The sequence below is a fragment of the Catharus ustulatus genome, chromosome 6, assembly GCF_009819885.2.
Source record: "Catharus ustulatus isolate bCatUst1 chromosome 6, bCatUst1.pri.v2, whole genome shotgun sequence".
Classification (NCBI taxonomy): Eukaryota; Metazoa; Chordata; class Aves; order Passeriformes; family Turdidae; genus Catharus; species Catharus ustulatus.
Window position 1 is genome coordinate 39759324 of NC_046226.1, and position 23590 is coordinate 39782913.

A 23590-nucleotide genomic window follows, 5' to 3' on the forward strand; every position below is an offset into this window, starting at 1 on the left:
ACTCTTAAGTAAATGGCCTGTACGAGGATTGAATCCACAACCTTGGTGCTGCGAGCACCATGCTCTAACCCAACGGAGCTAATCTCTAATGTTCTATAAAGAAAAATATAAACAGCTAATTTGAGAATGGCAGAAAATTACACCTGCAGGATAGAGCTATCCTGCATGAAGGGTTCCTTTTAAGGGAAAAGATTTCATAAAGCCCCAAGCCCACCCAATGTGTTCTAACAAGAAAGGAAATTAAATTTTACTTCAAGGAAATTGCCACAAGCATTTAATACCAGACTGCCCACTGCTTCCAGCTTCTTACCTCAAACGCTACAGACATTAACCTCAGGTAGAAGGGAAACAGAAACCCCTGCAGCACCTGTTTTTTAGAAAGGCCTGATAATAGAAGCAGGAGATTGGGAAAACAAAAGAGTCCCCAGGAGATTCCCAATAACCTTGGCTAGAAAGGCTTCATAAAGGTTTCATCTTAAAGGAATTCCTCTGTAATTGAGCTCATGCATCGAACTACCCACTTCAAATCAGAAGTCTCAGCAAAAAGCACCTCTTTGCTCAGGTAGGCAAGTAACCCTTCACAAATGCTACAGCCACTTGGAGCAGGCAGACACAACTATCACGGCTGACAGGCAAAGTGACCCAGAGATTTAGTCATAAGACTCTCGTTGTTTGACTCCTGCAGGCTAGGGTGGATTGAATTATATGCCTCAGGGCATTTTTAAATTATACAGTCACCACAGAAAAGATCATATCTACATATCCCACTATATCTCATTGTCCAAATATGTGCCAACTGCCTGATCAATAAGAAGGTTATTTGCCCTGTTATTTCTGACACTACAGTGACTCATCTCAGAAAACGAGACACAGTGGAGATGACATAAGTATGCACCACTATTTCAAAAGAAAGATAATGCAAGACTTACTCAACTGCCATTTTAAAGCTAAATTTGTCAGCTCCTTCTTACTCTTATGCCCTCTAATAGGGGACAAGAAGATATCTGAATTAAATTAACAGTAGGTAAGTTCAGGCCCAAGAAGCAGATCCCATGTAATCAGCTTGAGATTCTCATTTTGGCAGGCTATTAAAAAAAAAAGAAAGCTGGGGCAATGATTTAGAAACAGATGAATAATTTTATGACCACCACCACTTATTTGCTATGCAACTACAGCAACAAGAAAGGCAGTCACTGTTCCAGCCTCAGTATAATCAGCTTATCTGCACGACAGAGGAAAGAATTCAGTTTCCTCAGGCACTCCTGTGTACAAAGCCTTCCTGGTTACATCTGCATCCAACCTGGAAATTTTGTTTTTCTGCAGCTCAAAGCATCTGTTTCAGAGAAACAGCAAGACTGAACCTTTCCTCTGGTGAGAGCACAAACCACTTGACAGATGCGAAACTGAAACCCAGTCTGGAAACCCTATCCAAAGTACCAATACAGCTGTATCATCCACACAAACCAGTGAAGACACTTTCACACAAAGGACAGGTCTTTCTTGATGCAAAATTCAATTTAGCTTATCCAGTTTCTTGTATAGTATCTGAAGCAGAAGAAAAATATCCTTAAAAAAAAAAAATCACCTTCTCCAAAAAGAAGAGAGCAAACCCTAAAATTTCCAGTGATCAGTATGTCCCCAGGAGGTCAGGTCCACAGGAGCCACTTTCAAAACTTACCTCTCTTATCAGGGACAAACCAGCTGCATATACCCAAACCACTGACAGAGAGCTTTGACTTTTTTACCCCTCTGGGTAACACTAAGAAAATTATTGTTAACCCTTTTAACTTAACAACTTACTCATGCCCGGTTTTCCATGCCAACCCTGGGCAGATTCTCCATGCATAGCATGTGATGATAAGGTGTGTGTGATGGGGACACAAAGAACAGCATTAATGCATCCTGAGTCTCCACGTTTCTGCAAAGTCTCAGAAACACCAGGGGCACAGTTCACCCCAGAGATCTGCCCCAAGAGTCCATCCTTCTGCCTATCTGTACTACCATTGGGAGGTCTAGTCTCCGCCCTTAGAATCTTCAGAATCCATCTGCAGCATGACAATGGCAGCTATAAACACATCAACACCAAGATCTCTATTTTCATCTACATGAATAGCACACGGCCATACGAGAAAAGGTTTTTAACTTTGAAAATATTGAAAAACCTCAGACTAGATGGGAAAGGTTTAAGAAAAAATAGAGGAGGAAGGGCAAGCATGTATCTTACCTCCTGAGTGAATCCTCCTCTGAGCTTTCCTCAGGCATTTCCTGGTTTAAGGCCTCCTGTGATACATTCCCAGGTCTGCTTGAAGCCGACTGGCTGTAAACTCTTTCCCAGTGCCCCGTCTCCTGGTTATAGACCACTCCCACGGTCCTCTCCTCCTGCGGGGTGGAAGAGCTGCCCAGCTGCAGTCTGCTAGAGGCAGGAGCTCTGCCCTCGGTTCTCTCTGCAGGCTGCACCTGGCTGGTATTTGGAGGCACACCCTCAAATGTGCTTTGCACCTGCCCTGGTGTGTAGCTAGGCGTGCTTCTTTCCCAGCGCAGCGTGTCATTGTTAAAGGTCAGCAGGTTATGACAAGCACGACAGCGGTTCAGGTGACCCCGGGACAAATTGGAATTGTTTTCACTGCTTTGTGGAGTCTGCTGATGGGAGGGACCCGGTCGATCAGGCTCAATGTTGTTGTTGAGCATTTCTTGAGCCTGTTGCGACTGGCTGGGCTCCCCACCAATTCCCTGATCTAACTCCTGAAGCCGGTCATATTCCAGGAAGAATCGCCTCAAATCACATTGGAGCTCATTACGAATGCTGGCCGGATTGCTCGGGCCAGCACTACTACCACTGTTCACCTCAGCCCCTGGGGCCAGAAAGCCCCTCCCTTCTGTTGCAGAGGTATAGACTGATGCCTGGGAACCTCCCTCCTGCTGTCTGAGCACGGACAGCAAGCTCACGGAGGAGGCACTGGTCCTAGGGGGAGGCATGGCTTCCAGCTCAGACCGAGAGCTCATGTTCAGCACTGTCCTGGACCAGTCAGACCCACCCAAGCCTGAAGCCATCTCTCTTGCAGACTGTTGGTACCGGGACTGGTGGCCTGCCAAGGACCCGCTGAAGGACCGCCGTGTGGGGCCCAGGCTAAGGTTGCGCAGGGTGTTGCCAGCAGTGCTGCTCTGAACTGTGCTGAAAGCAGAGGGCCTGTTAAGTATCCCCTGCTCCTCCTGCACTACGGATGCCTGCTCTGGGGGTTGATAAGGCTCTGTCTGCACAGAGGAGAAGGAAGTGCCAGTGGCCCCAGAAGACGTGGAGGGTGCGTTTTCCTGGTGTGGGAAGAGAGAAGAAGGAAGTCTTGCACTAGAGCATCGGCTGCAAAGGCACAACATCCCCAGGTGCTGGCAGCACTCTGCTGTGGGATAGCTGACTCGCTCCCGGAGCCTGTTATAGACAGATGCCCTTGTGTTCTCACTGGCTGGAGGCGGAGGTGGTGGTGGTGGAGGCGGTGGAGGGGATGGGGTAGCAGAGTCTTGAACACTGTTTTGCTCTCCCACCTGTATGCCAGAGGAGCGGGAGGACAACATATGCAGGAAGTTGTGCAGGAGGGGTGTGCGCCTCACAGGCTGAGACGGAAGGATAGCGCGCTGGCGATAATGCGGCATCTCTGTGCTGTCCACGGAGATTTCCACTTCCTCATCGCTCTGCAAAAGGAAACAGTCAAAGTTCAGTCACCTCAAGGCAAAATCCCATACTTCCAAATAAACAGCAGAGAGTCAGCTACCAGCCCAGACAGATGAAAGGATAAGACCCTTCCTGAAGGCCTTGACTTGGAGGAAACCAGTTGAGATGATTTCTAAGTTCATTTTATGGATCTAGACATCCTCTTCCCACAGCCCCGTGAGCTTTCACAATACACTGTTCATGCAAACAGAAGTATCAGTGTCTGAGGGTAAGAAGCTGAGGGGAGAATTATTAAAATCTCAATCAGCTTCAAATCCAAAAGAACATTGCAAAAGAACTGAAAGAACAGGACCACTGAGACCTCTGTCCCACCATTAGTCAGACAGAGGGCAAAAAACCCATGTTGGAAAGCACTTTATTAGCCATTCACATAACTCAAGAACATTCATGTAACCAAGGAAGATGAGACAGAACTCAGCTTTAGAAGACTTCAGGTTTTCACAAAAACACAAGTCCACTTAGAAACAGACTAGGGCTAAAGTACATAAAGCACTTTGTAATTAGTTAGTCAATATAAGTCCTGACATTCCCCTTACCTGCTGGTTAGAAGGGTTAACTATCGCTGTGAGCAAGTAGTGTCCCAAGGGATCAAACCGTACCAGCCTAAAACAAAAGTAGTGCCAGAATATCAATCATCAGTTCACATTCTACAGGAAGTTGAACACAGCAGGGAATAAAATCGCACAACATAATTGCAATGAGAACATTACTACATTATCATCATCTTTTTATGAAGGATGTTAAAAAGTTTATGCATTAAAAACAAAATGTACCTATCTAGATGAAGATTGTAGTTATTTTATAGTCCACAGCAACACTACAGCAAAGTTAAAAGCTGGAAATAAGTACTGCTGTATTAACTGAAATAGTCAGAAAATTTAAAGGAATACACCTGTTTATATTACAAAACTGATTTGGTATAAAGGGAGAGATTAAAGTTCCTTGATGCCACATCGTTGTCTTACTTTAAACTGCTCGAAAGCAGGCATCAGGTTTCCAGCAATCTGGTTTCCTCCACAAGTGTGCCAAAGTAATAGCTCAGCATTCTGTTCCAGCAATTGCTGGGTTTTCTCATCCTTATGGCTGACAAGTTTAATTACTAAGCTTACAAATCAACATGAAGTAAACTCTGGACATTTAATGGACACATGCCCTATTACAAATATGAACACCCAAGCGGATCTGTTACTTTCAATTGGTTTTCTTCCTGCACATAGAATTGGTTTTCTATCAGCCAAGTCAAGGAGCTGCAAGCAACACTTTTCTCCACTGCCTGAGTGCAGAGGATACAGCATCCCTGAGGAACCTCACACACACTTCCTAAATCTGACCCTTTTTCACATATATGTGTTCTCTTCACCCAGAAGCAGGAGCTCACCTGACCCGTTCCATCTCACTGGCTGTTTTCACCACTGCAAAAGGCTCCCGACGACTCCAGTCCCAGAAATGTATCTCATTGGCAGTGGCAATCAACAAGAGCTGAGCCGTAGGATGAAAAGCAAGTGATGCAATGGCATTGTTGCTATCTGTGAACCAACTCTCACTTCCACCCTAGAGTGAGGAGTCAAGAACCACAAGCAGTTTATCACAAAGTTTGCTATCATTAAGTTTCCATGTACTTGCAGTGCCTCCCAGCCTGCCTAGAGCATTGCAAGCCAGGTGTTATCCTGGCAACAGTTGTTCCCCTACATTTTAGACCTGGCACATGACCTTGTAACACTACTTGCAACAATGACCACAGATGTATTTTTGTAGGTAAGTGTGTCTCAAGCAGCCTGTAAAAATGCTTCATTTCAAAAAAACCAGAGAGCCCATGTATTTTGTCTCTGTACCATTTACCTAACTGGGCAGAGCAGCAGCTTCTCTAATGAATAGTTCAGATATGCTCAGTGGAATCACAAACAATATGTCTCTCACAAAGGCTAAACAGGCACCTTGCACAAAGTTCTCCAGCATTAGGTGTACCACTGCAATCAATGAAACAGGCGCTGTTAAGAAGCATGACCTACCTGGCAGGACTGAATGAAGAATCTGTCACCTCCTCTCTAAAGAGGATGGCTATGGTCTGTTCTGTGCTTTTAGACACAGGTCCCAGAAACGCTTCCCAACAGCTCTCTTACCAGGTAACATTTGGAAAACAAACTCAGTCTAAAAAAGTCACTACCCAACAAATATCAAAGGGACATATGTTTCAGGAAAGACTTACATGTAAATCCCAAATTCTAACCTCCCCATCTAGGCATCCTGAAGCAATGAGGCCTGGGATGGTGGGATGGAAGGTGACACACCAGGGAGTGCGGCGATGTCCAACCAAGGAATGAACACACTTGCCCGTTTTCACCTCTGTGATGTAGATGTTGTGGTTCACATGTGTGGAAGCCATAAGGGTCCTGGGAAAGCAGAAGGTATGACAAACATTAGCATGAGAAGAATACAGCAAAATCAGACCACGGTTAGCTTCACCTCAACAGGGTCTGTTCACATCTAACCCAGCAGCTCTCCCACATGGAGCTCAAAGGGTAAGAGGCTACTGTTTCACCAATGGTCACAAAGTTTCCTGTAGCCAGATTTTAGGGTCCATGCAAACATGAGCTCATCTGAATCTGCAAGCACAAACTTGACCTTGAACGTCAGAGTGAACGTGCAGCTCAGAAGGCACTCCTGAGTGACAGTCTGGGGCAAATAAATATTCCCAATTCTCCACACCGTCTCAACCACTGTCAAATCAAGTGATACTATGAGAGATCCCACTTCCATTTCTGCTTCCAATATACACATCATTCTGCTCTGTTCTTTATTCCTAGATACCCCAGTGAACGTGTCACATCATTTGGGCATGTTGCATTAAATCATCCTTTACTCCCTTTAGTTTCTTATGAAATCCCATGGTGTCTGCACAGATCCTTTTTCCTTAGAACTTTGTATCACCTGGGTACCTCAGAAATTAAACACCATCTATGCTCGAAGCTGTGAGATTAGGAAGGTGCACACATTCCATCCACGTGTGTCAGGAACCAGAAGTTTCACTCGGCTGTTCAGGACTGGACAACTCAATGGGCACAAGCCTCCATCACTTTTGTAAGTGTAGGGAGACTGCTGAAACAGGGAACGAACTAGGAGTTAATTACCTGTCTGGACTAAACGCCAGCAAGAAGGTGGAGCGTGGACTGTCTGGTAACTCAACTTTCTGAAAAAGCCAACAAAGCAGGAAGTGTTGCAAGAGTCATATGATCATACTTTAACTGTAAGCCACACATCTGCAGGAACATATCTAGTATCACATCACAGCAGGAACTGAACAGAGCCAGAGAGCGTATCAAGTGTAACACATGAAAGGTACAATCACAAGACAATTCATTGCAAATCCCTGCCTCCCTTCCCCCACTCCAAGATCAAGCTATGCAGCTCTACCCCACAACCTTACCTTGCCCTCCCATTTCATCCATCGAGTTTTATCTTCCACCAGCTCCTGCAGAAGCCGCTGAGCACCCAAGGCTTGGGTACCCCGTTCCCTACCCCACAGGATGCGGACAGCATTCTTCTCCGGGACAACCTTCATGGCTCTCAGCTGCCAATACCACGCCTACTACTGAGAGGAGACACCAGCAGGTTCCAGATGACAACCACCAGGCTACCAATAAGCTATCCACATTTCAGTTGTTTATCTTCATGGAAACCTAAAAAGATAAGAGACTGATAAGGAAGGCAGCCTTTAATTTGCACACCCATATGAAGTAAAAGTTTTAAATCCCAAAAATACAAGATTTGAGAGATAAATCTTCTCACACAGCCTTTGCTATCTGCTTCCATTATCAAGGCCCCACTTTGACATTCATGCAGACAAAGATTATTTGAAAGCATCCAACTCTTCCCTTGCACACGTGCCCTAGGCACACTACACATATGGAAAATTAAAAACGGGCCTTCTAACTCTTTCCCTTCCCTTCATCTCTTGCTCTATATAATAAAGGAAAAAAGATTTATGAAGATACAGTCTTTACACCTTGAAGATTTAAATCCTATCTGGGAAGGGTGTCTGAATGCCAGAGGAACAGTATCACCAAATTGACAATTTGACACAGGAATCTCCCAGGAACTACTCATATTTCAGTAACAGGTTAAACCGTAAAGGTCAGACAATTGACAGACCTCAAGTCTAAATTATTTCCAACTCCAACAACAGCTTACAAAATATGAAAACGATGTATGGGACAGATCCACCAAGATTATTCCATTGTCTGCACATCTTCTTTCAATCTGCACTGCTCTTAGAGCAGCAGTTCACCCAAGTAATGGACAGTGGCAAAGAATAATGCTTTTGGAACACTTTGAGCTGCAAGGAAAGTTTTAATGCCCACTGTCTACAAGAAAAAGCTACATAAATATAATAAATAAATAATACAGTGACTAATAGCAATGAAGTCACACAGCTTTGCAGTGGTGTCATACACTGAAGTTTGCCGCAAAAAGCTCTCCAGAAAAGTTTCTTAGAACAGATGAGACAAGAAACACTGCTGCAATGCTATTGCCTTCTGATACCAGCCGAGTGTGCACACTACTCTGACATCTCTTGATAACACAAAGATCTAAAGACAAACTCTACTCAGTTCATGTTACACTGAACGAAACCATCAATATTCAACGGAGAAGAAAATAACAATTTAAAGAAAAAAAAACACATAAAGAAGAAAAAAGATTCATGTGCACAAGAGACAAATTGTTAAATGACAGAACTGAGAACGGTCATCAGCAATATTTTCTTTCCTCCCACGCTCCCTAAAAAAAAAATCTCCTGAACAGATGATTTAAGACAGCTGCAGCTCATAGGGAGGAGCTGTCTAAAGAGATAAGCCAGGAAAATGAGTTCTAAAAAAGCACACCAATTTTTATTTGCAGAAGTAAAATAAAGAGTACTGAAGTAATTAACAGTAAAGGCATCCATCTTCCTAGAAAAGAAATTCTCCACAGTGAAAGTAAAGCTAGCTGGAAATTCCCTGATGCTTAATGTGAACAGCATGGGGATTATGTATTTTAGAGAAGCTGAACTCCATGGCGTACAATAAGCCTTCTTTTGAGAATCTGTGAAAGTTAGTCAAACATTAGGTAGGAATTACTCTACAAAATAAAAGCCTTACTGGAAAGCAACACAATAACTAAAGATCTCATGCTGCATGAGAATTCTTAAAAATAACTTTACAGATTAAAAAAGCCCAGATTCAAAAAAGCTACAAGGATAACTGGAACAGATATATTCATAAGCACAATATAATATAGGAATCCCTAAACTAAAAATCTTCTTTCGTTAAATGCTAATAAATCCTGAGCCGGATTCCGCAAACAACCCCAGGCATCCGTGTTCAGAAATGACTGGATTCAGATGGTAAGCAGAATGGAGGAAAAGGCCAGCTCAGAACAACACAGGCAACAAAAAATCTGCTTTAAAGGAGGAAATTGTACATCTAGTTTAACTCTTAATCTAGTAAAATTAAGAAAACAGTAGCTGAATATTCTACATGGGTGTATTCAAGGAATTAGGACTACAACAACCCAAATAAACATATAAACAGGACACCAATGGAAGACTGGTCCTGCAGTTGGAATAAACTGGAAGTTTGAAAATATTTAAACTTTGGAATAGCTTCTGATAGTTGTTAAGGATAAACCACATATATAACTTGAGATCATGGTAATTTACAAGCAGGATAACAATCATTCATGAGAAAGAACAAGCTCTGACAACCTAGCAACATTTCAGTCCTATCAGAATTAATGTTCCCTAAAGTATAATAGCAACAAGGAAATCAAGAGGTTTAACAAACAACTTTAAGTTTATTTATGCCATGGACAAGTTACAAATTGTAAAATAAATGGGGAAATAACTCCTACAACTGTTAGCGAAGTTCTAGTATTCACCTTATTGAAGGACCAAGTCATCTCTACTATATAAAACCAAGTATACATACCTTAAGACAGCTTATCTAAATTTCTTGATATGTGTCCTAATTTATTCAACTAATCTGGCTATAACAAACACTTCATATGTAACCCTGAGTGTTTGAACTTCATGTTTTTCCCTCAGGGACTGTACCTCATTTTTTCAGCTTCTTCTGACTCATGCCTTTATCCCACTTTAAAAGTAAACAAAGGAAACACCCAGGGCTCTAATGCCTTCACAGTACCCTGCTAACCTGCTCAACATTTTTAAAACCTGCATCTCTTCAGAAAACACTGAATGTATCCTTCCTGAATGATGTTGAGATTTCAGTGTTACCTCGGGTTCCTTCGGGGGCCAAACTTTAGCCTTTGTCTGAATTAGCCCGAACACAGTAACAGCAACACCTCAGACAGGCAGAGAAACTCTGGAGCCTTCAAATGAAGAAACAGATGCAGTGTAGCATTGGCATGCAGTGGCATTATTTGACATTATCTTTGCTCATTTTAGCAAGAAGCCTTCAACCTTTCTATTGGAACATGCATTCAGCTTCAGTTTGTTTTGGTGTAGGGTTTTTGGTTTGGTTTTTTTTTTTAGGTTTTTGCTTTGTATAGGGGTTTTTTGTGAGGGTGTTAAAAGAGCCAATTTTTTCTCTAACCTAGTAAAGATACCCACCAACTCCAAACATCCTGCACAAATATAAGCTGAACAATGACAGCATGTTATTAAATACCATTAGCAGATAAACCACTGAAGTACCAGCCATACTTACAGCTACTCATTAGCCATCTGAGTAACAAAGTTTAAATTAAATACAGGGGGTTTGAAAATACTTCTTGAGACTCAGCATAAATAAAAACTTGCAGCTCACTGGATCAAACCTGCTCAGGCGAGTGGTGGACTGATTCAGCAGCAGTGTCTATTACAAATACCCACAGCTATCATTACTGATAAACAGCTGGCCACCTAAAGAGGGATTGGTATTGTTCTGTTTTCTTGTTCTTTTTGAGTTAGTTTTGTTTCATTTATTTGCTTTTGCAGGGAGGAAGGGAGATTTGGTCGGTTGGTTTAATCAGGATGACCAAAAGTGTCCAACAGCTGCAAGATTAGCTGATGCCCTGAATGTAATCCAGAGTACCACAGAAAATTCTGAAAATGGAGAGGCAATATTTTTTTCTGTAACTGGCAGCTCTCTTTCCTTAAATGTTTTCTCCCTTCATGGCATTTCAGGACAACATGCTGGGCTGTTTACAGTTTTGGAAAGAGCTTACACAGGCCAAATCCAAGCCTTTTACTTGCTCTGTACCAGCCATCCTCGAAGAAGCCTGAAGAATTCCCAGTATTGAATAATGTAGGTTCACTTGTAATTGTCACTTTTACAGATGCTGAACCTCAAAAAAACCGAAGTAAAGCTGCAAATTGGTGATACCTCGTAGTGGTACAGGATCCCCTGAAAACACTGACAAAAAGGTAGGGCAAGAAGAGGATTAAAAAGAAGCACATTAAATTTGCCATATAAAAAGGATGTCAAGATATTTTATGCATTATGCAACGGTTCACCATTCCAGTTCAAAACTTCAGCACTTTACAGAGATGATGGCCCCCTCCCAATCTTTGTTGCTATTAATTTTGTGGAGATTCTGGTACCACCATGCTGGGCACACAGCTGGCTTTGATACAAAGACGAATATCGCAAAACTACCTTCATGTTATTTCATTCTTCATGGGGGAAAAATGTTATTTCATGTGGCCTTCAGCTCTCAGACTAATCTATTACCACTGCAAAGAACTTTGTGGTTGTGTGCTGAGCCCAACACTAAAAGCCTCTCCTAATGCATGTGCAGAGAATCAGTGTAAACGGCTCCATCAGTGTTTAAAAAGGAAAAAAAAAAAAACAAAGCTGTAATCACTAAATAATATTTACAATGGGAGATCTATCCAGAAGATACAAATATCCAAATAATTTCAGATAATTTTGCTGCCCAAAGAGCTCTCACACGGCTAATGAGGAAAGAGGCAATATGAAGTGAAATATTAAAGCTGTCTTTGACTTTGCAGTCTGGGGTCCACAGAGAGAATGTATTTATAAGACTCCCTGTAAGAGACCAGAAGGAAAAAAGCACATGGCAGTAATTTTCATCTCCAATTCCCTTTGTCAAGTTTTAAGACTTCCAGAACATACTGACTGTAAAACAGTCATGATCCACACAGAGCTGATGGGTCAGAGCTGTATACTTTGCATTAGAAGAACATGCATGGGGAGAAAAAGGACTCAAAACACAATAAAAGCAGAACTGTGGTGAACAATGAGGCATGCCACTGTCCTGCAAAACCATAAGCAAACTTTTGTCTCTAGAAAAGAAGAGGAAACAAATTATTACACTCAACTTCCCCAGCTCTGGCCAGGGGCCTACCTATCTTGTATGCCAGAGATTTCAAAATGTCTGTTCTTAAGCAGCATGTCCAGCACTAACAATGCCATTGCAGTTATTCCAAAACGCAGCCATCTCAAGTTTTAATGCCAGCAACATACTAAAAAACTCAGAAAAACTGTTTCCTGCATTTAATAAATGTTAGTAATTTAAGTTTCATTTAATAAATATTAGCAGTAATTCAGCATTCCGACTACTGCACCTGTCAGTGGGGTCTCCAAGAGCAATCAGATCATCAGACAGGCATGAGAACAGTGTATGCAGCACTACAGCCCAAATGTTTTATCTTTGCTGACAGTGATCCTAATGAAGGCTGCAGTCACAAGACAGGCTATTTCCTCTCGGGATTTTCTACAAGTCAGCTCCCCTTGTATTTTATACAGCTTAATTTTGAAACAAACTGTCTTAACAAGACCCATTGTGCTCTTCAGAAGCTCAAAAGAGCAAAAGTGCTCACTGGAAACAGCCAAAGATCATCTTGCCAAGGACTATTAACTACACAGCTCCTCCTTTTGCAGACGCTTCATTGATAAAACAATAAAATCTGGTTCTGACACCTACAGACAGATCTTCACGAACAAAACAGATGCCTAGAACATAATTTGGAATATATACAAGGCAGTCACACAACTCCAGGGACTTTCTAGTTCCCTTCCTTGTTTACAATCTGTATTTCCCTCCCTTATGCAATATGGAGATTTTGAGGCCATCATTTTCCTAAATTGCATGAAACAATACCATGTAAGAAGCCCAAGAAACACTACACCAGATAGAAGACATGACTTACACCTGCAGTTTTATTAAAAATACTGATTCAATCCATATCAAATGTCATGCCATTCCCACTAACCTTTTTTGTGTCTCCACCTGAAAAACTGAGGAAAATTTTCAAAAAAGTTTACATAAAACTGAAACTAACAAGCTGATTTGCCCTGTTTGCATTGCATCAACTCTGCTTAACAAACAAGACAACTCAAGGAGTCCTAGTCTGGTAAGTAAGTCCTAGTTTGCCAGTAGCAGTGGCATTTGAATAATGCTATAACAACAACAAAATCAGTAAAAAATAGGTGACATGACTCATATCCCAAACAGTTGCATGGGTCAAAACATAAGTATTGGAAGAACAGGACTATGCTGATTCTTAAATGACAGGGCCATATAAATTTCTGGCATTGTACCTGATTAACAATATATGTTTAAATTTACTTCAAACAATAGGATTTGTCTTCCTGTAACTCCATTTGTGGTAGTTCCAGATGAGCCTTGAGACTGTTTGTAGAGGTATTAGCTCTTCTTGGGTTAAAAACAAACAAAAAACACCAAATAAAAAAAACAAACACACCAGAAAACATTTTGCACAGAGAAAACTTCAAGATACTTTGCAGTAATATCTAAATGAACAAAAAATTGAAAATAAAGCCATATTGTACTAGACTCTTTAAACACAGCTAACTCACAAACAAAAACACTCTATAGATGGGTAACAACAACTATCTTGAGCACGATTAATCAAAACAATAAAAAAGCAAAACTATAAACCATTATTTTTGTTCTGCTTCTATTTGTGTCCTTGATTCTGCTTTAAAAAAAAAGCTTCTTAATTTAAGAATTTAATTAGAACAGGAGTCAGTCTTCAACTAAGTGCCCCTAAATATGGAGAATAAAAAGACACTTAGAAGTGAAAGAAAGTTTATGATGCAACTATCCAAGAGAATCCAAAACTAATACCATGAAGGCACTTCCATTATATACTCCTGGCTTTACTCTTCCAAGTTTTTAAATACTCCCCAAAGTCTTATACTGTAAGCTGAAGTTTTTCCTTGATTAAAGCCAGAGAGAGATGGAAAGTAATTCAAAAGAACATTTTCTGTAGATGCAGTAGACACACTGCACTAAATTCCACTCACTGCAGTAAGTGTTTACACATAAAACAGGATTCCTAAAAAAAAATAACTTGTCTTAGTGTTTCTTGATTGAAAAATTCAATGCTGTGTTTTAAACTGCAACTACAAACATCTCAGGAAATTCAATTACATTACAAAGATGTCAATAGTACTTTGTCATTTCAAGATCCAATATGACTGCAACAAGGAGCTAATTGCCATTAGAATCTTAATTTGTCTTCCCAGTCTGAATTAAATGAGCTAAATACACATAAAATAACTTTTTCAGTCAAAAGAAGTACATTAAAATTCTGGCTATTTAAAGCAAAATGATGAAGACATGGAAGAGAAACTTGCAGATAGCAGCTCCTAAAGGTCAGAAAATGAATGGTAAATATAAAAAGGGAAGTAATAATAATAATAAATGTAAGTGATCACCCATGTCTGGAGCCTGACAGTTTCATTTAACAATAACAATATAGAGCACTTTCATAACTATTATTACAACTTCCACATAAATTTAATGAATTCTTGAGAAGAGAGATATTAGTTTTAATCCAGAAGACAGGAAGAGAATAAATATAATTTCACAAAGCTGTAAGGTAAGATATGGTAATTCCATACTCAAATCATAGCATCTTTTTTTGAGTACTACACACAGCAGAGAGAAGAGAAGAGAAGAGAAGAGAAGAGAAGAGAAGAGAAGAGAAGAGAAGAGAAGAGAAGAGAAGAGAAGAGAAGAGAAGAGAAGAGAAGAGAAGAGAAGAGAAGAGAAGAGAAGAGAAGAGAAGAGAAGAGAAGAGAAGAGAAGAGAAGAGAAGAGAAGAGAAGAGGAGAAGAGAGAAGAGAAGAGAAGAGAAGAGAAGAGAAGAGAAGAGAAGAGAAGAGCAATACAGAATTCAGATTAACTCTAAAAATAATTCTCAGTGGCAAAGGAATTTTCAATTCAAAAGAGTCACATCAAGGTTCCTCAAGCTCTAGGGCCACAGCCAAGTGCCCCTTTGAGCCATCACACATTCCACAGCAATGTGGGAGTGCCAACACTACAGGGCAGCAGAAGCATACCCTCAAGGTGAAGACAAAGCGTTTTATGCATTCAAGGCTGCACTTAAGGCACATGCACCTTACCCAAGTAATAAAGAAAAAGCAACTGGAAGCAAGAACATGTTTTAGAAAATACAGGTCATATAATTTCTTGCTCACATGAACACACGGTAACAAGACAAAAGGCAAAAATGATCCACACAGAAGCTGAAGTCTTCATACAAAGATGTATCAGAATTACAGAGGTGGGAGACAATGAAGATTCAGACTCCAAACAGAGAAACACAGACAATTCTTGACATCATTGCCCTTCTTGGCCTTAGGATGAGTCTGTGGGAGAAATATAAAGGGAGGGGGGAAAAGTGTCCAAAACATGAGTCAGAGACTCCTCTCAGCAATTCTGTGCTGCTCAAGATGCAGAATTAGTAACACATACCAGGAAGAAGGAAGCAGGAATCACTCTGCAAGGACAACCCAAAACACCTCACTGAGAACATGCAAAGTGGAGCTGTGTGAGCACATGGATTAAGACAATGCTCTCCACACTCAAGCCTGATACCTCATCATCCCATTCAACCAACACTTTAAAAAAACTGGAGACAACAAACAGCTACTAGACAACAATCCCAGTCAGAATTCCTAACAAGCAACTAAGTCCTGAGATGCAGACAAGTACTGCTGCTTCTTGTATAGGAAAGCAGGTCTCCTCTTGTTTCAAGCAACCCAGACAATGGGTCTTTCCTTAGGGAACTATTATATTCTGTGATAACTTTCCAATAAAATATCTCTAATATTAATCCTCTTCCACTGTATATCACATTGTTATTCACTTTTCTAAAACAAAATTCTTATGTCCTTACCTTACTAATATTTTGTTTCTATCACCCTCCTTGCTAGGATAGCAGAGGGGTACTAACACAAAACACATAAGGTAACTATTACCATGCACTATGCCCTATCAGGTCCCCAGAAACTCAGCAGAGAAAAGAAAGTACCTCAGTTCTGTTTGCACTAGCTGTATTCACATCAATAATAACTCTGCAAGACCCAGTCAGCTTGCTGACCGTGGCATAAAAGACACTAGAGTTTCTTTCCAGAAGTTTCTTTAGAAAATAATTATTCAAATGCCAAATTTCTGGCAGAGGGATAGCAGCAGACTGGATCACTGCTTGCCTTCTTTAGAACTGGTTATTACAGCTGCATCAAAGTTAGAAGTGCTGCTTGGAAAATGGAAAAGTAGGAAACAACCAAACAAGAATCTAGAGGGTCAGTTATGACTCAGAAAAGGGCAAAAGAAAGAAAAAGGAGAAGAAGCTGTCAGCAAAGTAAACATTCAGCAGAAACTGCCCAGCAACTCAATCTGAAAAGGCACGTCCAGACATCTGGATCCAAATACATACTTCATTCCAAATATTAGGAAAAATATAAATGCCATTGGTGGCCCTACTCATTAAGAACCAGACTGTCACAAATAACACACTTATTTGTGACCATCAAAATAGAAATGGACCAATTTTTTTTTTTTAAATTACCCAGAGAAGCATCAATTGTGGACTCCAGAAACGGCACGCAAGCTACACTGAAGAGTTGTGAATGTTAGGAAATGCATTACAACAGCCCTTCAGAACACAAGAAAGGATTTTAAATTTAGCAGAGTATTTCAGGTCCTGTTGCCTGCATCACCCATAAGGCATTTAAATCTGCATGGATTTAACCCCATACCACATTCTGAAAACTGACCCAACAACAAACTTAACAGACCAGTAATGGACTGGCAATAAGTGCACATTACCAGCAGGTCATTCTTAGGTCCCTTTTTAACATTCCCATTAGCAATTTGAAAGAGGATGGGAGTGGCAAAGGCAAAGAAGCCAGATGACATTTGCAGAGGACACCAAGCTGGGTGGAGCAGTAAACAAGGACAAATATAGAAAAACACACTGGGTTTTTAAATAAAGACCAAAGAACACTTCATACAGAGGAGAAAACAGAGTAGCTCTGAGCACTGACCATATTTACACAGACTTAACACTCGTACATACAACTGATCTTCCTGAAGTAGGGCTTGCATCTAGATAACAATTCTTGACTTCATCTGTTACCACAGAACAATACTCGAAAGTGTGTAGTGAGAAAAGCTACTCCTAACCAGATACAGGATCTCTTGAAGATGAAATGCTGATTTAGTACAGGAAAAATTGCTTTATGAAGGCAGCCAAAAGCATGGTATTGACAGGATCACAAGCAATCCTAAAAACACTACACGAACACTACAGAAATTTATGTGTTGTCAGGAAAAATATGGTAGCTGATAACAAAAACGCTCCCATAGCTGGTGAATTAGCTGGGTTCGTTTCCTCACAAGACAAGCCGTAACTAGAGGCACACCTGGGTGCATTTTATGCCAAACACTACTTTCACAAGCAAGTGTTCCGCAACACACGGTGAAAAACAGGAGAGAGCAGACAACACTTGCTGCACATTTTATTTGGGTAAGGCCGGAAAACAAAAACAACAATAAAAACATCTCGAAGCAGCAGCCCTAGAACGCAATTGGACCGAGCCCGGAGCACGGGCCTCCGGACGGCGCCGTGGGGGTAGCAGGAGGGACGGGGGCGATGGAAAGGGAAGCACCAGGCACTCAAGCTGGGACAGAAAACCCGGTTTGAGGCACGCTCAAGAGGACGGCAGCGGGCACGGGCTGCTTGCCGGGACTGGGGGATGCTCTCCCCGGGGGCTCTCCCGGCCGGCGGGAGGCAGTGCCGCGGGTTTCGCCCTCCCGCCACGGCGCCCGGCCCGGGGCAGCGCGCCGGCCTCCCCGCTCCCCTCACCGGAAGGCCGCGGTCTCAGAACTCCCCTACAAAGGCCCCGGCAGCGAGCCCCGACTCCCTCCCGACCGCGCTCCACCCGCCGCGGCCTCACACGGGTCGGTACCGCCGCCTTCCGGGGCGCCGCCGCGGGGCCGGCCGCGCCCGCCCAGGAGCGGCGGCGCGGCCTCGGCGCGGGGCCGGCGGCGCGCGTAGGCCCGGAGCGTACCTGCAGCGGCGGGGCCGGAGCGGGGCCGGGCCGGGCCGGGCGGGCGGAGCGGCCCCGGGGTCGGTTGTCGCCGCCGCCGCGCCGAGCTCCGGCCAGGCGGGCCAGCCGAGCGCCGAGCGGGGCCCAACGGCGGCGGCGCCGAGCGCGGGACCAAGGCCCGAGCAGCCGAGGCTAGAACGCCGCCAGGCAGCGCCAGCCGAGTGCCGAGGTCTTCCACCGCCGCCCGGGGGAGACGGAGAGCAGGCGAGAACAGTCGAGCCCCGAGAACTGCGGGGCAGAGTCCCTGCACAGAATAAAAAAAACCTGCATAATTTAGCTTAGAGAGGTGTGGGATTCTGGAAAAACGAACAGAATGAATGTAAACTAATACGTACAATAGTCAGACTGTATAAAACGGATTGGAAGTTACTGTTCTAAACTTCCAAGATAAGGGTGCTCCAGACTTAAAAGGAGAAATGGATGTTAATGTCTTCACAAACGCCCAGGCCTGGAAGAACCGGCCCGGTGCTGGAGCACTGGCTGTGGAGGTCTCCAGAACAAAAACTCCAGAAACCCGAACCGGCGTTTGAACTCCTGAACTTTAGGGGAATATGTACAGGCGGATCGGGAAGGCTGCACCTTCCCAATACCTCAGCCAATGGGGAAAGGAAGAGGGCGATGTGCAGTCGGGAGCTCAGGATAAAAGGAGCCTGCGTACTCCAAAATCTTGAGAGATCCCGCAGGGGGTATGGCCCAGTGAACTCTCTCCCTTTATTCAAATAAACTAAATAAAGTTGCAGGATTCCTCTGTCTCCTTTGTGGACACTGGCTTTAAACTGTGATTTTCTGCATAAACCAAATCACAAATCTCAAAGCAATTTGCAGAAAATAATTTTTTTTCAAATTTTTTTCAGCTTGGAAAAGAGGTTTCTGGATGGCCTAACTGCTGCGTTCTGGTACTTGAAGGGAAAGTAGAGGAAAGATGGGGCAAGACTACTTACAAGAGTTTGTAGTGACAGGACAAAGGGGAAGGGCTTTAAATTGAGAGTAGGTTTAAATTAGATCTCAGACAAAATTCTTTACTGTGAGGGTGGTAAAGCACAGGAACAGGTTGTCCAGAGAAGCTGTGAATGCCCCATCCCTGAAGTGTTCAAGGCCAGGTTGGATGGAGGGAGCTCTGAGCAACCTGGCCCCATGAGCGAAAAGAAAAAATGTCTGGGTGAATTGTTTTGAAGGAAGCTGCAAGAGTATGTGGTGGAAACTGCTCCCTGTATTTCCTGAGTGAAGAGAAGGGTACTGACATGTGAGTTGGGCAAGAATCACGTTCAGTGGATTGGTTTTGTCTGGTGTGGCCTGATGCATTTTTTGCCCAAACTGTCAAGCAGTGAGATCAGTTTTGAAATTAAACTCTACCACAGGTCACAGGGGCTGAAAGAAGACAAAATTGAGCAGCAAATGTGTTCCAGGAAGTGCCTTCACTCTGAGTTTGCCCTGGCCCCAGCACACGCTGAGAAGAGCTATTCATAGCGTAAATTGAGAAACTCCAGCTTGTCATTAAGTGACAATGTTTGTACCTACACATGTCCAAGTCTCACTTGACCTTACCACCACCCACACAGCTCATTCAGTGTCTGCTGGTGTTTTGGTCTAGTGAGCAGTATTTTTAGCACAGACTGTCAGATGCAATTATGAGCCATCACACACCATATACGGCAGCAACTCTTACCTTAAAAATACTTTTTTTAGAAAACAATGCTTTTTTCTAGGTAAAAGGAACAGGAGTTTTGCTGCAGTGACCAATAGTAGTTCTTGTATAATACCTTGCGTAAAGAAAACTGAATTACATCTGAGATCTTTGTACATAACATTTTACAGCTCTCATGAAGGCTTCTGAAAACATCTGTTTACATGTCATCAAGCATGCTTGGTTTTCTGTGAGACAGTAAGTGCTTACTGCCACTGCAAAGCTGGCAGAGTGTATCTAACCCTGCATCTCCACCCTGCACTGTGAAACACTTTCCACACATTTCTATTCCTCAAATGTGGGGCATAGTCCAGCTCATTTCCTCTAAAAGGACCCACCATATCAGGCAGTTGCACTGCTACTTTCAGTAGTTACAATTTTGTAGTTTTCTGCATTTCCTACCACTTTCATTACATTTACTGCCGAGTAAACAATAATATCTAAGAAACAAAATTTTCTTAGACTGCTGTCATGAGATCCTTGGAAACACTCGTGCCTTTTAGAAAGAGAACACTTCCAGGAAACTGCCCAGCCTTGTGCCAACAACAACTGCATGCATCAGTCATCTTGCTCCACTGAAGAAGTAGATTGCCAGCAGCGCTAGAGCAGCCTTTCCACACCTCTGCTTTGATCTAAATGGAGAACTTTTGCAAACAGTTCAATTCCTGTGACGCGGTCAGTCCTTGGCGTTTCTCTTACAGCAGCCAACAAGGAGAAAACCAGCCTCACCTCCACTAGCCTATTTCCTGATATCTGTTAAGTACCCAACAGAGTCACCATAGCTTAACATCTTGTCCAGCCTGTTTGGGAAAGAAGCAATGTTCAAACCTTCTAGATATGAGCAAGCACTAGTGTGTGCCCAGCAAAATGCCAGACCCCTCCTGGAACACAGCTGCTAGCTTTCAGAGAAATCACTGGGGTTTGTGAGATGTACAAAATGGCAAAATGGTGTCCAGTAAGAATTTATACCTGCAAGGAAAAATATAAATGTTTGCTTTGCTGCTCATGAATTCATAGTAGAAAGGAGCTCATGTGCAAATTTAATTAGTGTGAAATATTGTTTAAAAAATCAATCATAAGTGTTTTGAGTTACACAGTGGAATAAAATCGTTCTTTGTGCAAGGTTTACAGATTTTCCATCACTATAAATGACAATTCTCTAATTCTCCCGCTGTTGTCACATCAGTCATCGTTCTCTGAGTCAAGTGAAAGGGGCGTCTCTAAGCATCACGACAGCAAAAATGTACCAATTAAACGGAATCTCTGGAGAGACTGAGAGAAGTTCAGAAATCTGCCTGAAATGAAGAGAGTAAATTTCTTCTTGTCTCACATCTGCTCAAGTCTTTACAGGCTTAAAGAAGAGGAAGGGGCTTATTTGCTCCAGATGTCTTCCCAGATGAACTGTTAGAAGCCTTCTCTGTCACAACATTAGCTAAAATGAGTAAGTAAAAGTTCCTGACGAACACGACAGGCTTCTGAGTCCACTGATTCCATTTGCTCGTATTCTTCTTCCGATTGTTCCATGTGTCCTGAGGCTGGTGCAGACCACACGTCCAGTCCATGTTGCAGGGAGATGTTATGAAGCACGCAGCAGGCCAGAATGATGTGGCTGGACTTCTCTGGAGAATACTGCAGGGTGCCTTTCGAGCCATCGAGGCAGCGGAACCGCGACCGAATGGTTCTGAACGTGCGCTCGATGACATTGTGAGTGGCGGAATGGGCCATGTTGTAGCGGTACTCCGCAGGCGTTTCGGGGATGTGCAGAGGGGTCATCAACCATGTCCGGAGCAAGAAGGAGCTGTCACCTGTTAGAAATGGAAAGGAGCAGGACAGGTTACACACCTACAGTCAGCAAGAGATTTCAGCCTGGTTTTCTGGTACAGCAGATACAGAGTAAATTCTTCCATTGGCTAAAACACAAGGCATGGAAGAAGTAACTCTGGTTTATAGATGTGACAAAGTAAAGGCATTCAGTTTTACACAAGAAAATCGTGGAAGATTTTCCACAGAATAGTTCAAAGAGAATTAATCTCCTGCACGAAACAGGGAAAAACAGTTGGACTAGGACAGTACCTAGAATTAAAAATTGCATAATTCAGCATGGAAAGGCATAGAATAGCTGAAAAACAGCTATTAACAGAATGAATGAGGATTAACACATACAGTAATCAGACTGTACAAAACACAGATTAGAAGTCACTGTTCTAAGCTTCCAAGATAAGGGTTGTCCAAATGGAATCATGAATCTCATCTTTGCAGAAAACCAACTGAAAGTAAATATATCACTTGCGCCCAGAGGTTCTCGCTCAGTAAGGAGACGATCTACAATAGACTTTCTACTGAAAACAAGGATGAAAAATTGACTTACCAAGTAGCCAGCCATCTTTATGTAGCTCAGTTTCAAACTGGCTTGTGAGGGCTGCCTGCTCTAACACCGTGCAGTCAGGCAGGCTGCCTGGCCAGTGCGTTTCAGCACTAAGAAGGACTCCTCTGGAATCACACACCATGAGGCAGTTCAGGGAATGGAGACCCTTTCGGTTCACATAGGATAGGTCTTCAGCATTTGGTGCTTTGATTGCCACGTGGGTGCAGTCAACCACCCCCAGCACTCCTGGCATTCCTGCCAGCCCATAAAAGTCATCCTTCAGGCTCTGCACAGCAGCTTCATCTTTAGGAAAGTGAATGAACTGTGAGGCTCTTTCCACCAGTGCCTCTGTTACATTGGCAACGCAGCGGCTCATCGAGGCTTGGCTAATGCCAATAGCATCCCCCATGCGAGTCTGGAAGGAGCCAGAGGTGTAGAAACCCAACGCAGCAAGTATTTGCGTCTCTGGACTGATGGCCCTGGACCGCTGTGTAGGGCGTGAGAGAGTGGCTCCCAGGAGATCCACCAGGTAGCAAATGAACTGTCGGGGAAAGCCGTACGTGGATACTAGATACTCATCCGTGACATCCTCCAGCTTGAAGCGATCCAAAGTCCTGTGTCCGCGGCCATAGAGCAAGAGGTCGCAGTCAAGAACCGCTATAGGTACGGCCATGGCTAACGACCAAGGGCGTCCTCTGGGGCTCCTCTCTGACAGGACTTTCCCAGAGGCTTCACCTGCATAAAGCAAAAGAAGATACTCAGAACAACTGTTACTGGTGAGCTTTAAGACTCCGTTACCATTTTCCTTTTTGTCTGATCATCCAGCAGGTCATTTTATTTTTCTTTTTCTGCTTTTAAATACACGGGCACCGAGGTGGGTTCATCGCGGAGCCGACAACTCTGCCCGGCGCTGACAGGAATTTACCTCCCGTGGCGGAGAGGGAGCTGGAGTTGTGCCCAGTCCCCGCCGCCGGGGCACGGCAGACACGAGCGGCGGGCAGCTCGCAGGGCGGTCTCGCAGTCCCGGCGGCCGCTGCCCTTGCCGGGCGCCCCGGGCCCCACGGGCCGCCCGACCTTCGCCGCAGCCGTCTCACCCCTTACCAGCCCTGCGGCCGCTGCAGGGCGGTCCCCGCCGGCCCGGCCCCACATTCGCCGTGACAGATTCGCCATAGACAGGGGCTACCGGCGGCAGCGGGGCCGGGCGCTGCCCCGCTTTTCTCGGCCTCAGGACCTCGTACCCCGCCGGAGAGCGGGCTCAGCGCGCCGCGGGCGGGCAGAGAGCGGCGGCTGCGTGCGGAAAGTGCCGCTGCGGACACTCAGACTCCTCCCTTCTTCCCTCCCTTCCTCCTTCCTTCCTTCCCTCCCCCCGCCCGCAGCGGATGAAAACAAACAGCAGCGATGGCGACGGCGATGGCGGCGGCGCGCCGCAGCCAGCGGCTCTGAGGGCAGCG

The 23590-nt window shown here is 43.7% G+C and overlaps 2 protein-coding genes across 4 annotated transcripts in view; both read right to left on the reverse strand.

Moving 5' to 3' along the window:
* Positions 1-18092, reverse strand: part of AMBRA1 (autophagy and beclin 1 regulator 1) — a 129087-nt gene extending 110995 nt beyond the window's left edge. For 2 of the 3 annotated variants that reach the window (XM_033062962.2, XM_033062961.2), the window contains exons 1-7: positions 18052-18092; positions 7149-7401; positions 6853-6911; positions 5931-6114; positions 5103-5275; positions 4261-4327; positions 2225-3684 (exon numbers count right to left, since the gene is read on the reverse strand). In XM_033062962.2, the coding sequence (XP_032918853.1) occupies positions 2225-3684; positions 4261-4327; positions 5103-5275; positions 5931-6114; positions 6853-6911; positions 7149-7283 (2078 nt within the window). In that variant the 5' untranslated portion in view covers positions 7284-7401; positions 18052-18092. The remainder of the gene's footprint in view (positions 1-2224; positions 3685-4260; positions 4328-5102; positions 5276-5930; positions 6115-6852; positions 6912-7148; positions 7402-18051) is intronic. The other variant, XM_033062963.2, reaches the window with a different exon arrangement.
* A 2692-nt stretch (positions 18093-20784) lies between these two features.
* Positions 20785-23172, reverse strand: HARBI1 (harbinger transposase derived 1). The gene is made up of 3 exons (XM_033062447.1): positions 23065-23172; positions 22143-22874; positions 20785-21579 (listed from the first exon to the last, which is right to left on the reverse strand). Exons 2-3 carry the CDS (start codon positions 22810-22812, stop codon positions 21203-21205), a joined length of 1047 nt encoding a protein of 348 aa, XP_032918338.1. The 5' UTR covers positions 22813-22874; positions 23065-23172; the 3' UTR covers positions 20785-21202.
* Between the last annotated feature and the right edge of the window lie 418 nt (positions 23173-23590).

Excerpts from the sequence above, each read along its gene's own strand:
- HARBI1 (XM_033062447.1), bottom strand. The coding sequence starts at position 22,812 with ATGGCCGTACCTATAGCGGTTCTTGACTGCGACCTCTTGCTCTATGGC. Across the intron at positions 21,580-22,142 it reads TAAAGATGGCTGGCTACTTG|GTGACAGCTCCTTCTTGCTC; the intron begins GTAAGTCAATTT and ends CATTTCTAACAG.